Source organism: Saimiri boliviensis, chromosome 2 (genome assembly GCF_048565385.1).
Source record: "Saimiri boliviensis isolate mSaiBol1 chromosome 2, mSaiBol1.pri, whole genome shotgun sequence".
In the NCBI taxonomy this organism is placed as follows: domain Eukaryota; kingdom Metazoa; phylum Chordata; class Mammalia; order Primates; family Cebidae; genus Saimiri; species Saimiri boliviensis.
Genome location: NC_133450.1, coordinates 121279973 through 121294615, shown reverse-complemented (window position 1 = coordinate 121294615; position 14643 = coordinate 121279973). Strand labels below are relative to the sequence as shown.

Genomic DNA, 14643 nt, shown 5'->3' with positions numbered 1-14643 from the left:
AGCGTGGTGTCACTTGCCTGTAATCCCAGCTACTTGGGAGGCTGAGGCAGGAGAATTGCTTGAACCCGGGAGGCAGAAGTTGCAGTGAACCAAGATCACGCCACTGAACTCCAGGCTGGGTGACACAGCAAGACTCTGTCTTGGGGGGAAAAAAGTATTTAAATTAGCAGTGGACAAGAGACCTGTAAAAGAGTTGGGGGTGGGGGGGCTCTGGGAATGACAAAGTTTTGAAAAGAGTAGAGACATTGCTTCACAAGTGTCTTTAAACCAAAAGTGGAAATCACAGACTTATGTCTTATGGGTGTAATTTACACAAGAAAGAAAGTGAATAAATTCAATCTGCATGGTTACATTGCTTTTATGAAATGATTGGTGAATTAATATACTTAAATCTGTATGGTTGTATTGCTTTTATAAAATGATTGATGAATTAATATACTTAAAGTATAAGTTAATATACTTTAGGTTGAAATATTAATGTATGAGCTATTGTGTGTGTGTGATTCTCTATTTCAACCAGCTTTTTAAATTACCTGTTAGTCCAGGCTGGGCATAGTGGCTCACACCTCTAATTCCAACACTTTGAAGGCAAGGCAGGAGGATCGCTTGAGCCCAGGAGTTTGTAGCCAGCCTGAGCAACATACGGAGACCTTGTCTCTACAAAAAAAATAATTAGCAGGGTGCGATAGCATGTGCCTGTACTTCCAGGCATTGGGGAGGCTGAGGTCAGAGGATTGCTTGGGCCCAGGAGGTTGAGGCTGCAGTGAGCTGAGATTGTGCCATTACATGCCTGCCTAGCCCACAGAGTGAGACTGTGTCTCAAAAAAATAAAATTGGCCAGGTGCAGTGGCTCACACCTGTAATCCCAGCACTTTGGGAGACTGAGGTGGGGAGATCACCTGAGGTCAGGAGTTTAAGACCAGCCTGGCCAACTTGGCGAAACCCCATCTCTACTAAAATTAGCCTAGCGTGGTGGTAGGCGCCTGTAGACCCAGCTACTCGGGAGGCTGAAGGGGAGGAGAATCGCTTGAACCTGGGAGGTGGAGTTGCAGTGAGCCAAGATTGCACTATTGCACTCCAGCCTGGGCAACAAGAGCAAAACTCAGTCTCAAAAAAAAAAAAAAAAAAAAAAAATTGCCGGGCGCAGTGGCTCAAGCCTGTAATCCCAGCACTTTGGGAGGCTGAGGCGGGTGGATCATGAGGTCAAGAGATCGAGACCATCCTGGTCAACATGGTGAAACCCCATCTCTACTAAAAATTAGTTGGGCATCCCAGCTACTCAGGAGGCTGAGGCAGGAGAATTGCCTGAACCCAGGAGGCGGAGGTTGCGGTGAGCCGAGATCGCGCCATTGCACTCCAGACTGGGCAACAAGAGCGAAACTCTGTCTCAAAAAAAAAAAAAATACAAAAATACAAAAATTAGTTGGGCATGGTGGTAGGCACCTGTAATTCCTGGTAGTGGGGAGCTGAAGCCAGAGAATCACTTGAACCAGGGAGGCAGAGATTGCAGTGATCCGGGATTGCGCCACTGCACTGCAGCCTGGGCAAAAGAGTGAGACTCTTAAAAAATAAATAAATAAAATAAAAAACTATCAGTCCTGACAGCAATGGATAGAATTACTTATACTACATTTTAATAATTTCCCTGTTTTACCTCATTGCTATGTCCTTAAAGCCATATCAGAACTCAAGATTTCAAAAAACAAGTATCTTGCTTTGACATTTGCTTTGTTTTGCTTCTTCGTTGTCTTTTTTCAAGCAAATTGTTACAAATAATTTCTGTAGCCGCACTAGGCGTCACCATATTTAAGCTTTATGATTTGTCCTCTGCTGAAGCACAGTGTGAGCACATAGTATCTTCTGAATTAGGAGATAAGGTTGTTGGAGAATTAATGCACATAGGGAAATTTAAAAAATGGAAAACAGAGCTCTCTTATTAGACTTATGAATGCTATTAATAAAGACCATAATATATTTGTCAAATGCCTATGGGGTGAAATACATTTTTTTAAATTGTGGCTTAAAAAAATAGCTTAAGGCCAGGCACAGTGGCTCATACCTGTAATCTTAACACTTTGGGAGGCTGAGGTGGGCAGATCACTTGAGATCAGGAGTTTGAGACCAGTCTGGACAATATGGTGAAACCCCATTTCTACTAAAAATACAAAGAAATTAGTTAGGCACCTGGCACTTGCCTGTAATCCCGGCTACTTGGGAGGTTGAGGTGGGAGAATCTATTGAACCCAGGAGGCAGAGGTTGCAGTGAGCTGAGATCATGCCGCCACACTTCAGCCTGGGCATCAGAGCAAGACTGTCTCAAAAAAAAAAAAAAAAAAAGCACAAAACTCATCATCTTAATCCTTTTTAAATATGTAGTTCAATAGTGTTGAGCATTGTTGTGCAGATCTCCAGAACCTTTTCATTTTGCAAAACTGAAATTCTATACCTAATGAACAACTCTCCATTTTCCACTCCCTGCCACCCCCTGTTAACCACCATTCTGTTTTCTGTTTCTATTAATTTGACTACTTTAGATAGTGAAACCAAGTGAAACCATATGGTATTTGCCTTTGTATGATTAACTTATTTCATTTAGTGTATTGCTCTCAAGATTCCTCCATGTTGTAGCATGTGTCTGAATTTCCTTCCTTTTTAAAGGCTGAATAATATTCCATTGTGTGTGTGTACATATATATATCTATATCTATATCTATATATAGATATGGCATGTTTTGTTTATTCATCCATCAATGGACATTTGGATTGCTTCCACCTCTTTAAATGAATTCCTCCATACTAGCATTTTGGTGGGTACATGGAGACCTCACACCTAATTCAAAAACTCGTCCCACTGGTTTTCCATTACACAGGATTCCGTATTAACCTGGCTTGGAAAAAAACCCATCATAAGCACTGTGCCTTGAATTTAGATTACTTGCTCTTCTGTCAGTCTCCTACAACTCAGTAAATGGCATCCCTGTTCATCTAATTGCTGTGGAAATACCTTTGACTCTTTTCTTTCTCTCCTGCCCTATAGCCAATCATCAGCATGCCAATCTTGTCAGTCCCTCCTTTGAAGCATACGTAGGCTAGTCAACATACCTGACATCTGACCACTTCTCATTACCTCCAGTACTTCTGATCTGATCCATACTACTGTTACCTTTTCTTGGACCATTGTAAAAGCCTCTAACTTTTTTCTGTTTCTTAGCTTGCTTCCTGCAATCTGTTCAATCTAGATTATAGCTGTTGGGATCATGTTAAAACAGAAATCAAAACCTTTCAATGGCTTCTTATCTCATAGTAAAAACGAAAGTCCTGATTATATCCTACAAGGCCTCCCATGATCTGTGTTTCCTTCTCCAACGTCTATATCCATCTCTTACTCCATACCCTGTCATTTTCAACTTGCTTATTCTGTCTGATAATCTGGTCTCCTTGCTGCTGTTCATCAAACATGTCAACACACACCTGCTTCACTTTGCACTAACTGTTCTTCCCATAGATATTTGTATGTTAGATATCTTACTTCAGTTTTTTGCTCAAATGTCACATTATCTGAGAGCCCCTTTCAGACTGAGTATCTAAATGTGCACACAAACCACTCTCCCACTAGTCCACTGTATTTTCTTACTCAGCTTTTTTGTTCATTTTATAACTTACTCCTCTTGACTTGTTGTTGGCCTTTTCTCCATTAAAATGTAAGCTCCTTGTTGGCAGGGATTTTGTTACTACATTTCTAGTAATTAGAAAAATGTTTCACATGTAGAAAATGCTAAGAAAATACTTACTGAATACGTGAATGAAAGAACTACAGATTTGAAAGTAACATGGGCTGGGTGCCGTGGCTCACGCCTGTAATCCCAGCACTTCAGGAGGCTGAGGCAGGTGGATCATGAGGTCAGGAGTTCAAGACCAGCCTGGCCAAGATGGTGAAACCCCATCTCTACTAAAAATACAAAAATCATGCAGGCATGGTGGCCGGCACCTGTAACCCCAGCCACTTGGGAAGCTAAGCCAGGAGAATCGTTTGAACCCAGGAGGCGGAGGTTGCAGTGAGCCAGGATCCTGCCACTGCACTCTAGCCCGGGTGACAGAGCAACACTCTGAAGAAAAAAAAAAAAAAAAGTAACATGGACATTACATTTGAAGATGAGTCCGTGAGCTCTCTTTCCAGAAGATATCATCAAACTGTCTGCCTCCATCAGCTTCACTACAGTCATTGTTATGTCTTTCTGTGATTTCTTTAATAAACTTCTAATTGGTTTCCATATTTCTATTCTTTGTCTCCCCTACAATCTATTCTCAAACCAGCAGCCTGCATTTTAAAAAAAAATTATGCTGGCTAGGTATGGTGGCTCATACCTCTAATCCTAATACTGGGAGGCTAAGCCAGGAGGATCAGTTGAGCCCAGGAGTATGAAGCCGAGACTAGCATGAGCAACATAGGGAGATCCTGTCTCCACAAAAAAAATTAAAAAATTAACTAGGTTTAGTGGCACATGCCTGTGACCCCAGCTACTAGGATGCTGAGGTGGGAAGATCCCTTGAGCCTAGGAGGTTGAGGCTGTAGTGAGCCATGATTGCACCACTGCACTACAGCTTGGATGTCAAAATAATAATAATAATAATAATAATAATAATAATAATAATAATGCTTCAAAAAGAATGCTAACTTTTCAGTCATTTTACATCATTTTTAGAGTAAAATTCACATCCTTATTATAACATGTAAGACTACAAGATGTAACACCTACCCAATTTGCCCCCTTTAAAAAAAAAAAAACGCACTTAACTATGCTTTAGCTACATTAATATTTCCTATACCAAGCTTATTCCCATCTTAGGGTCTTTTCACAGCTATGCCTCTGCCCTGATCAGTCTTTTCAGGATTCTTATATGTCTGGCCCCTTTTCGTGCCGCTTGAGACCTTAAGGGTTACCTCCTCAGAAATATCTTCACATTCCACCCAACCAAAAATAGCCTCTATAATTACCCTTCTTTATTTTCTTTTTAACACTGTAAGCTGAAATTATCTTGATCATTAATTTTATTTTCTTATTGATGTTCCCATATCTGCATGACAAAAGGAAGTTTTTCTTAATTATTGTTCTATCTCTAGCACATAGAGAAATGACTGGGACTTATTAGTCACTCAGGTATTTCAACAGAAGAATGGTTGAATGAAGTTTTGTAGTAGTTATCTCAGGCACTTGGTAAAACTGCAGAATCTCAGCTTCCTCCCATAAAATTGAGTCATTAGTGTTAGTTATGTGACCCAGAAGTTTGTAGTTTAACACATACCTCATGATTGTTTTAACCAGGGAAATTTTGAAAATACTAATTTAATGGAAATAGTGCCGAGTGAATGAATGAGTGAGTGGGTGATCATAGCTCCTTGCAGCCTTGAAGTTCTGGGCTCTAGTATCTTCTCACCTCAGCCTCCTGAGTAACTGGGACAACAGACACACAGCACGACACCCAGCTTTTTAAGAGATGTAGTCTTGCTGTGTTGCCCAGACTGGCCTCAAATGATCCTCCAGCCTCAGCCTCCTGAGTAGCTGTGATTACAGACTTGAAGCACTGTACCCAGCCAGGGAGTTATCTTTTAATCTTAGTATATTGATAGGAATTAGTTCAACATTTCCCTAAGTGTGTATCATAGGACACTAATTTATATACAAGATATTTGATACAAAATGAATTATGTTTTTTGATGTATTTAGTAATGCTGAATATTCTTCTTTTGGAGATCAGCTAAGCAGTCATTAGCATATTGAAGAGTATGAGACATTACACTTTAGAGCAGTCTACTTATCTTTTAAATAGATTTGCCAAGTCTACTTATAATCCCTGCTCCAAACCATTTCTCACCAAATTCCTATTAATATATTAAGGAATATATACTTATGCACTGAGGAATACACATTGTACATGAATACAGTCCGTGGTTCCATGCTACTATAACAGCTTATTCTGTTCATAGTTAACGTCTACACAAACCACTTATGTAGCAGATGGTATGGATTAAAGTATATACATTTTAGCCTAATGATCTTTTGGGATTTTTTTTTTTTTTTGGCTTATGTAGGCTCTATATATCTTTTTAAAACTATATTCTTATTACATTAAAAATTAAAGATTTTTGTCCTTTATGAGGTAGGATAGAAACATAATTAACTTTTTGTATGCACTTGTTTACATTGCCATCTCATTGCTTACTTTGCCTAAAATTGCCTACTGCTTTTTGACTTACTTATTTATTTGAGGCAGAGTCTTGCTCTGTTGCCAGCCTAGAGTGTAGTAGTGCGATCTCTGCTCACTGCAACCTCTGCCTCCTGGGATCAAGAGATTATCCTGCCTCAGCCTCCTGAGTAGTTAGGACTACACACACACCATCATGCCCACCCAATTTTTGTATTTTTAGTAGAGATGGGGTTTCACCATGTTAGCCAGGATGGTCTCGATCTCCTGACCATGTGATCCTCCCACCTCAGCCTCCCAAAGTATTGGGATTATAGGCGTGAGCCACTGTGCCCGGCCTACTCCATTTATTTAAACCTCATTAATCTCATGTTAGTCTTTCCAGATCTCTCTAGTTCATTGCTATAAATTTAGAATCTATTATGTAAAGAGGATGGGCTTTTCGGATTTTGTCTTATTTCAACTTGTTTTCCCACCAAGATGAGAGCTTACCCATATAGAGAGGCAGAATCTAATAAATGTGAATGTTAGAGTAATTTGTCTTTGGTTCTATCTTTTTTAAATGTATATATTAATATATAGTACTCATATCAGTGTAATTAGTATATCTATTGTCTCAATCATTTATCATTACTTTGTGTTAGAAACATTCAGTATCCTCCTCCTAGTTACTTGAGGCTAATATATTATTGTTAACTGTAGTCATCCTTCAATGGTATAGAATACTAGACTTATTCTTTCTATCTAGCTATAATTTTTGTAACCTTTAACAAATTTCTCCGTATACCCCTACCCTCTCCCCATCCCCCTGTTCTTTGCCCATCCCTCTGCCCTTCTCACCCTCAAGTATCCTCTGTTCTAGTTTTTACTTCTATGATTTTCAACTTTTTGTCTTCTGACTCTCACATATGAGTGACACATGTTGTGTTTCACTTTCTGTTCCTGACTTATTTCACTTAACATAATGTCCTTCAGTTCCTTCCATGTTGCTGTAAATGGTAGGTTCTTACTCTTTTTTAGAGCTGAGTAGTATTCCATTGTGTATAGATACCACATTTTCTTTATGCATTCATCTGTTTTTGGACACCCAGGTTGAGTCCATATCTTGGCTGTTGTGAATAGTGTGCAATAAACATGTGGTGCAGGTGCCTCTTTGATATACTAATTTCCTTTCCTTTGTATAAATGCTCATTAATGGGTTTGCTGGATCATATGATAGTATAGTTTTAGTTTTTTTTTAGTGCTCTCCATACCATTCTCCATAGTGACTGTACTAGTTTACATCACCAAATTTGGTTCCATCTTTAACTTAGTTTAACTCCGAGTTGGAATAGTTTCTTTTGATGATGATGATGCTTTGTTTTTTAAAAAAAGAAAACTTGGAGTTGACCAGGCGAGGTGGCTCACACATGTAATCCAAGCATGTTGGGAGGCCAAGATGGGTAGATCACCTGAGGTCAGAAGTTTTGAGACCAGCCTGGCCAACATGGTGAAACCCCACCTCTACTAAAAATACGAAAAATTAGACAAGTGTAATGGCACATGCCTGTAATCCCACCTACTTTGGAGGCTGAGGGAGGAGGATCGCTTGAACCTGGGAAGCAGAGGTTCCAGTGAGCCAAGATCGCACCATTGCACTCCAGCCTGGGTGACGAGCGAAACTCCATCTCAAAAAAAAAAACCAAAAAAACTTGGAGTGAAGAAAGTTAGAAATGCCTTGTGTTAAGTCTCGTCATTTCAGGTGTTTGTTTTCCTGAAATAGCTTTTGTAATATGTCTAGATAATATAGCCAGTAGCATAATTGTCTTAATCCATAATATATGTGCTTGATCATACCTACTTCTTTATCTAAAGAACTGGGCAACAGTTTTCACTGTGGGTGTGTTATTTAATTATATTACTGATTCCATATTTAATAAAGACTAAAACCGTCTACCCTGTGTTTTAGCTACAAGATACCAGCTAGCCTTTATTTACTTCAAATTATCTGCCAGTGATGGTAAATGAAGTAATTCTCAAAGGAAATTTTGCTCAAAATAGTCTCAAAGACTATTACTGTTGGCAAACTAAGGAAAATAATAAAGCAGCTCTTCAGAAAAATTTTACAGAGGAAGTTTTGCAAATGAGTACTAGCCACAATCATTTCATTTTGTCTCCATTCTCCCAGGTGCATGTCAGGAAACTAAAATCTTCATTCTTCACTATTTACCCGAGATAAGTTAAATATATTGAGCAAGTGCCTATTTGTAAAACTACCGTATCATTACTGTTAAAAGGAAATATTTTCCATTTATTTTTCTGATGCATCTACCTATTGTTAATAGGTATATCGTTTTTTCTATTTTTTATTTGATCTATCATTTTGACTTATAGAGTATCTCTGGCTTTTTATTATAACCTGTTTGTATGTGGCTTAATTTATGAAGGCCATCAAAGGGTAAAAATAGTCACCTTATTGGCACATAGTTCCTATTACAGGAAATAATTTGGTTAAAATAAATGTCATTTTGAGTAATCTTTAGGACAACTCCCAGTCTTAGGCAAACTTGGGTGTGCCCTCACCTATGACATAGTCAGAAAAAGTAAATGGGGGAGTTTAGACACAGAACAGTTGAAAGGCTCCCAGACATATCTCAGAGCAGTGTTAACATGATGACTACACAATTTGGATTGCAAACCCAGAAACACCCATCAGGTTAAATCCACTGAACAATTGTAATTTTTACTGGCAAAACTAGTTTCATTCTAGTAGGTTCATGGGCCTGTATACTCCCAAATTTGCCTTTGTTTTAGCCTTTGTTTTTGTTTTTTGAGATGGAGTCATGCTCAGTTGCCCAGGCTGGAGTGCTGTGGTGTGATCTTGGGTCACTGCAACCTCTGCCTCCTGGGTTCAAGGAGTTCTCTGCCTCAGCCTCCTGAGCAGCTGGGATTACAGGTGCCCGCTATCACGCCCAGCTAATTTTTTGTATTTTTAGTAGAGACAGGGTTTTATCATGTTGGCCAGGCTGGTCTTGAACTCCTGAACTCATGTTCCACTTTCCTCGGCCTCCCAAAGTGCTGAGATTACAGGTGTGAGACACCATGCCCAGCCTTGTTTTAGTGTTTATATATATTAATAAAAGATTGGCAGGTTCTTGGAGGTTAGTCTTCAGATTACCAAATAAGTCTCAAGAATTGCCCATAATTTTAAAATTATAAATGAAAAGTAAAAATCTAAGTTGAACTTGTAAGGAACTACACAGACTTGTTTCTACTCATATGAAGTATAGGAGGGTGTTCAAAGGAAGACTCCTGGCTTGTCTCGAAAGTACACATGCATCATGTATGGCAGCTTAGAAGGCAAGAAAGTATATTATACAACAGAGCGAGTTAATTCTTTTTTTTTTTTTTCCTTGAGGTAAAGTTTTGCTCTTGTTGCCCAGTGTGGAGAGCAATGGCATGATCTCAGCTCACTGCAACCTCCGCTTCCTGGGGTCAAGCCATTCTGCTGCCTTAGCCACTGGAGTAGCTGAGATTACAGGCGCATGCCACCATGCTTGGCTAATTTTTGTATTTTCAGTAGAAACAGGGTTTCACCATGTTGGTCAGGCTGCTCTCAAACCCCTGACCTGAGATGATCCACCCGCCTTGGCCTCCCAAAGGGCGGGATTACAGGTGTGAGCTGCCACGCCCAGCTTAGTTAATTCTTTCTAAAGGAAAAGTCATTTATATTTTCCTCTTTAAAACCATACCTAACCTGCCAGAATTATCTGAGATGTTTTTCTATTTCTCTTTAAAGGACATAATTCCCTGGCGATTTCAAATAACTTATTTTAAACTGTCATACCTTGTTTTAGAACAAGAAAGTTAGAATTACAGAATATTGAGAAGCCAGAACATAAATTCTCAAAGTATCAAGACTATAACCTTTTTCTTGGGGCAGCAGCGTATTGTGTCTTTAGCCACTGATAAACCCAGGCATTCATTTTTTATTTTATTTATTTAATTTTTTTTTTTTTGAGACAGAGTCTCGCTCTGTCCTCCAGGCTGGAATGCAGTGGCACAATCTTGGCTCACTGCAATCTCCACCTCCCGGGTTCACGCAGTCCTCCTGCCGCAGCACCCCCTAGTAGCTGGGATTACAGGCACGCCTCACCATGCCCAGCTGTTTTTTGTATTTTTAGTAGAGACAGGGTTTCACCTTGTTGGCCAGTCTGGTCTTGAACTCCTGACTTCAGATGATCCACCTGCCTCGGCTTCCCAAAGTGCTGGGATTACAGTCATGAACCACTGTACTCAGCCTAGTTTTTTAGAACTATAAACATTAAAATATGAGGTTCTCAACTTTTTCTGTTCCTGCACACCTGACAGATACAAGGTATTCATATTAGTGACTATAGCTGGGAATCAGAATCTTGAAGGAGGGGTGTTGGTATGATTAAAGAGAAAAATAGATGATGTGATAACCCTTACCCATCTTATCCTCTGTAATCACTGGAGTAGATTTAGATGATGACCAAGGTTCTTCTAGTTCTAAAATTCTATTCTTTCTCTGCTCTTCTTTCCATGCCACCTACATGCCTCCTTCTCCATAACGATAGGGCCCAATTTTTCCTAAGACAGAGTGTGACAGCAATCTAATAAACCAGCTTACTACAGAACTGTTATTCCTACTTTGTCTTATGTGCAAGAACAACATATATACATGTGGCAGGGGGCAGGGGGAAAGATAAGGTCTCGCCCTGTCACCCCGACTGGAGTGCAGTGACATCATCATAGTTCGCTGCTGCCTCTAACTCTTGGGCTCGAGGGAACCTCTTGCCTCAGCCTCCTGAGTAGCAGGGACTACAGGTGCACGCACCACTATGCCTACCTAATTTTTAAAATGTTTCGTAGAGATCATTCTCACTATGTTTCTCAGGCTGGTCTCAAACTCTGGCCTCGTGATCCTCCCGCCTTACCTCCCCAAAATGCTGGGATTACAGGCAGGAGCCACTGCATCCAACCCCAGTATCCGTTATCTAGATGGGAAGTAAGATAAGTTTAAAGTAAAAACTGGGAATTAACTTTCTGGTATGTTTGGGGAAAATATTCTAAAAGAGGAGCATTTCAATTTTTTCTTTTTCAAACAAAATTAAAGAAAAAAATCCCCTGAAAATAAAATTTTAAATATTCAAATAGCATTTAAAACTTTTGTGGCAGAAATCAGGTTTCTACCTTAATTCCTTAATTAAAGTATGTACTGTATACTCCAGTATACATCAGAAGCTGAAATTTATTAAGTATTCTGATTGTTTCTTTCTGTCTGGAATGCTTGAAGTATTAGATTTAATTAAGTGATATATAAAACATATATGTGGACTATGGAAGATACTTGAATTTTGTGTAAAACAGCAATAATATGATATAAAAATATCTGAGATTTATTGTTAGAGAAAATCACAGGTACTTTTATGTAATCTGTTGCCTACATCAAAACTGTAGAAAATACTAAAGTTCAGTTAGAGGTTAGTGAAAATAAAGGGTTAACTTTTTTCCCATTGTTCACATACCGATGGTCTAAAATTATTTTTATTACCCCAGGCGCATTCAAGGAAGCCAGAATCCTCAGCATCTCAAGAGATTTAGTCTTTGAGGAAAGTGGAGCTTACTCTTTTCTGTTTTTAGCTCTTAGTGCTTTTCAAACCTTTAAAATAAGCGAGTGGTTGACTGTTAAATGGTGATTGTCCATGACTCTTGCTTTAGAAACTTGGCTTATTGCCACTAATTTTATTTCAGATTACTAAAGAAATTGATATTTATGAAAGCAATAGTCAGTGTACCTTAAAGTCAAACTAGAACATAACAGCTAATAGCAATAAGTGTTTTATTTATGTCTTGACTTTGAGCTGCTGTAGCCGTAAGTTTTTTTGTGTCATTAAAATGTTCATTTGTCATTAAAAATGTAACTCGTGTCTCAGCCCTGAATCATCCTTGTACTTTATGAAACTATTGCTTGGTCAAATTTGTGTGATTATTATTTTTTTAATTTACTTTTTATTGTGGCAAAATATATACAATACAGAATTTACCGTTTTAACTATGTTTAAGTGTACAATTCAGTGGCATTAATTACATTCACAGTGTTGTACACCCATTACCACTATCTATTTCCAAAATTTCTCATCACCTCAAACAGAAACTCTGTACTCTTTAAGCAATAACATTCCATACCCTCTTCCACCTAGTGCCTGGTAACCTCTAATCTGCTTTCCGTCTTCATAAATTTGCCCTTTCTCAACATTTTATATAAATTGAATCATATATTTATCTTTTTGTCTGATTTGTTTTCCTTAGCATAATGTTTTCAAGGTTTATCTATGTCATCACATGTATCAGAATTTCATTACTTTTTATAGCTGAATAATTTTCTATTGTAGGTATATATTACATTTTGTTGATTCATTCATCTGTGGGAGTATACTTGGTAACCTTTTGGCTATTGTGAATAATTTCACCATAAACTTTGTGGTAAAGTATCTGTTTGAGTTCCTGTTTTCAATTATTTTGGAAGTATAATTAGGAGTACAATTGCTGATGGTGATTATGTTTAACGTTTTGAGGAATGTGATCTTTCTTTACACTAGTTCATTCTGTTTTTTATTATCTTCACATCAATATTTCATAAGTTTTTTTTCATTTTTTGCTTATGTCCTTGGTTGACTTTTGTTGCTGATTTTAAAGAAATTATTTGTTTTGATCATTCATTTTTTTCTTTTCTTTTCAATTGTTTGTTTTTCAGACCTGAGTCAGAACTCCATCACAGGGGAACACAGCCAGCTGTTAGGTATAGTATTACTGTGGGGATTTACTCTCTCCAAAGTCACCCTTAACTCATTTATTCTAACAGACATTATTCCCTTTTCTGATTCTGTTTTCTATTCCCTCCTTTCCTACTTTCCACTCCACAACTTTTTTTCTGTTTCTATTCCCACCGTGGTAAGTTTTAGGAAATTACTTCTTTAACTGTTTACTAAGACTCAGTTAAATTAAAAGTAATTTTGCATAGTCTGTGGTTAAAAAAAATCTAAGAACTAGAACTTTTTTTTTCAAGATAATTTAGCAAAGAAGATCTTATAATATCTCCAACTTTGCAGCTAATTTTCCCTTTTTGTTACTTTTCTTGGCCTTTTGATCACCATTTTGATTATTAAAAAGTACTTCATAAACAGCATGGCCTTAAGCGGTCCTTAGAATTTGGTGTTCCAGTTCCTTATCTATGAAACAAGTTATGGAAATGAATTTACTTCCTCTGTTTATCACTTCTTTAACCTTTAGTGTGTAATTTGACAAGTGTTTTTTTGTTTTTTTTTTTTGAGATGGAGTCTCACTCTGTTGCCAGGCTGGAGTGCAGTGGCATGATCTTGGCTTACTGCAACCTCTGCCTCCTGGATCCAAATGATTCTCCTGCCTCAGCCTCCCAAGTAGCTGGGATTACAAGCGTGGGCCACCATGCCCAGCTAATTTTTGTATTTTTAGTAGAGACAGGGTTTCACCATGTGGGCCAGGATGGTCTCGATCTCCTGACCTCATAATCCGCCCACCTTGGCCTCCCAAAGTGCTGGGATTACAGGCGTGAGCCACCATGCCCAGCCTTGACAAGAATTTTACAAGACCTCAGGATTGATAAATTCTCAGAATATAAAAAGAAACATACTCTGATGAGGCATTCATCCCATATAAAAGGTATATATAAACAAAGTAAAAGTCCTTTGCAAGTATCTCTTCTTACCACCTCACTTCCACCTCTTATAAGTAGTTGCTGTTGACAGTTTCTTGGGAATTCTTCTAGAAGTTTTTAATTATAAATTTTTATGTTATGTATCATTATCTTTTTTTGTTTATGTATCAATAGTGTTATAGTAAATAGACTGTTCTGTTACACAGACTGCTTCTTTTTACTTAACATTTTACCTTGGACATCTTATATCAGTATGTAAAGATCTGCTTCAAGGGCCAGGCACAGTGGCTCATGCCTGTAATCCCAGTACTTTGGGAGGCCAAGGCAGACAGATCACCTGAGGTCAGGAGTTCAAGACCAGCCTGACCAACATGGAGGAAAACCCGTCTCTACTAAAAATACAAAAACTTGCCGAGCGTGGCAGTAGATGCCTGTAATCTCAGCTGCTTAGGAGGCTGAGACAGGAGAATCACTTGAACCGAGGAGGCAGAGGTTTCGGTGAACCCAGATCACACCATTTCACTCCAACCTGGGCAATAAGAGCAAAACTCCTGTCTCAAAAAAAAAAAAAAAAAAAAAAAAAAAAAGATCTGCTTCATTCCTTTGTGGTGGAAGAGGATTTTATTGTGCTCCTACACTATAATTTTATTCAGCCAGTTTCCTACTCATGAGCATTTACTTCCAAGGGTGTTACTGTTATAAGTTATGTTGCAGTCAATGTCTTGTACTTATATTCCTGC

The 14643-nt window shown here is 38.5% G+C and overlaps 1 protein-coding gene across 4 annotated transcripts in view; it reads left to right on the top strand.

The window, feature by feature from the left end:
• SLC12A6 (solute carrier family 12 member 6) overlaps positions 1-14643 on the top strand; it is a 101676-nt gene that overhangs the window by 37032 nt on the left and 50001 nt on the right. For 3 of the 4 annotated variants that reach the window (XR_012516420.1, XM_003935765.4, XM_003935764.4), the window contains exon 2: positions 12965-13009. The exons of the other annotated variant lie outside the window; for it this stretch is intronic. Coding sequence is in view for 2 of the 3 variants with exons in the window: in XM_003935765.4 (XP_003935814.1) it covers positions 12965-13009 (45 nt within the window). In the remaining variant the exon portion in view is untranslated. The remainder of the gene's footprint in view (positions 1-12964; positions 13010-14643) is intronic. 4 annotated transcript variants of the gene reach the window in all.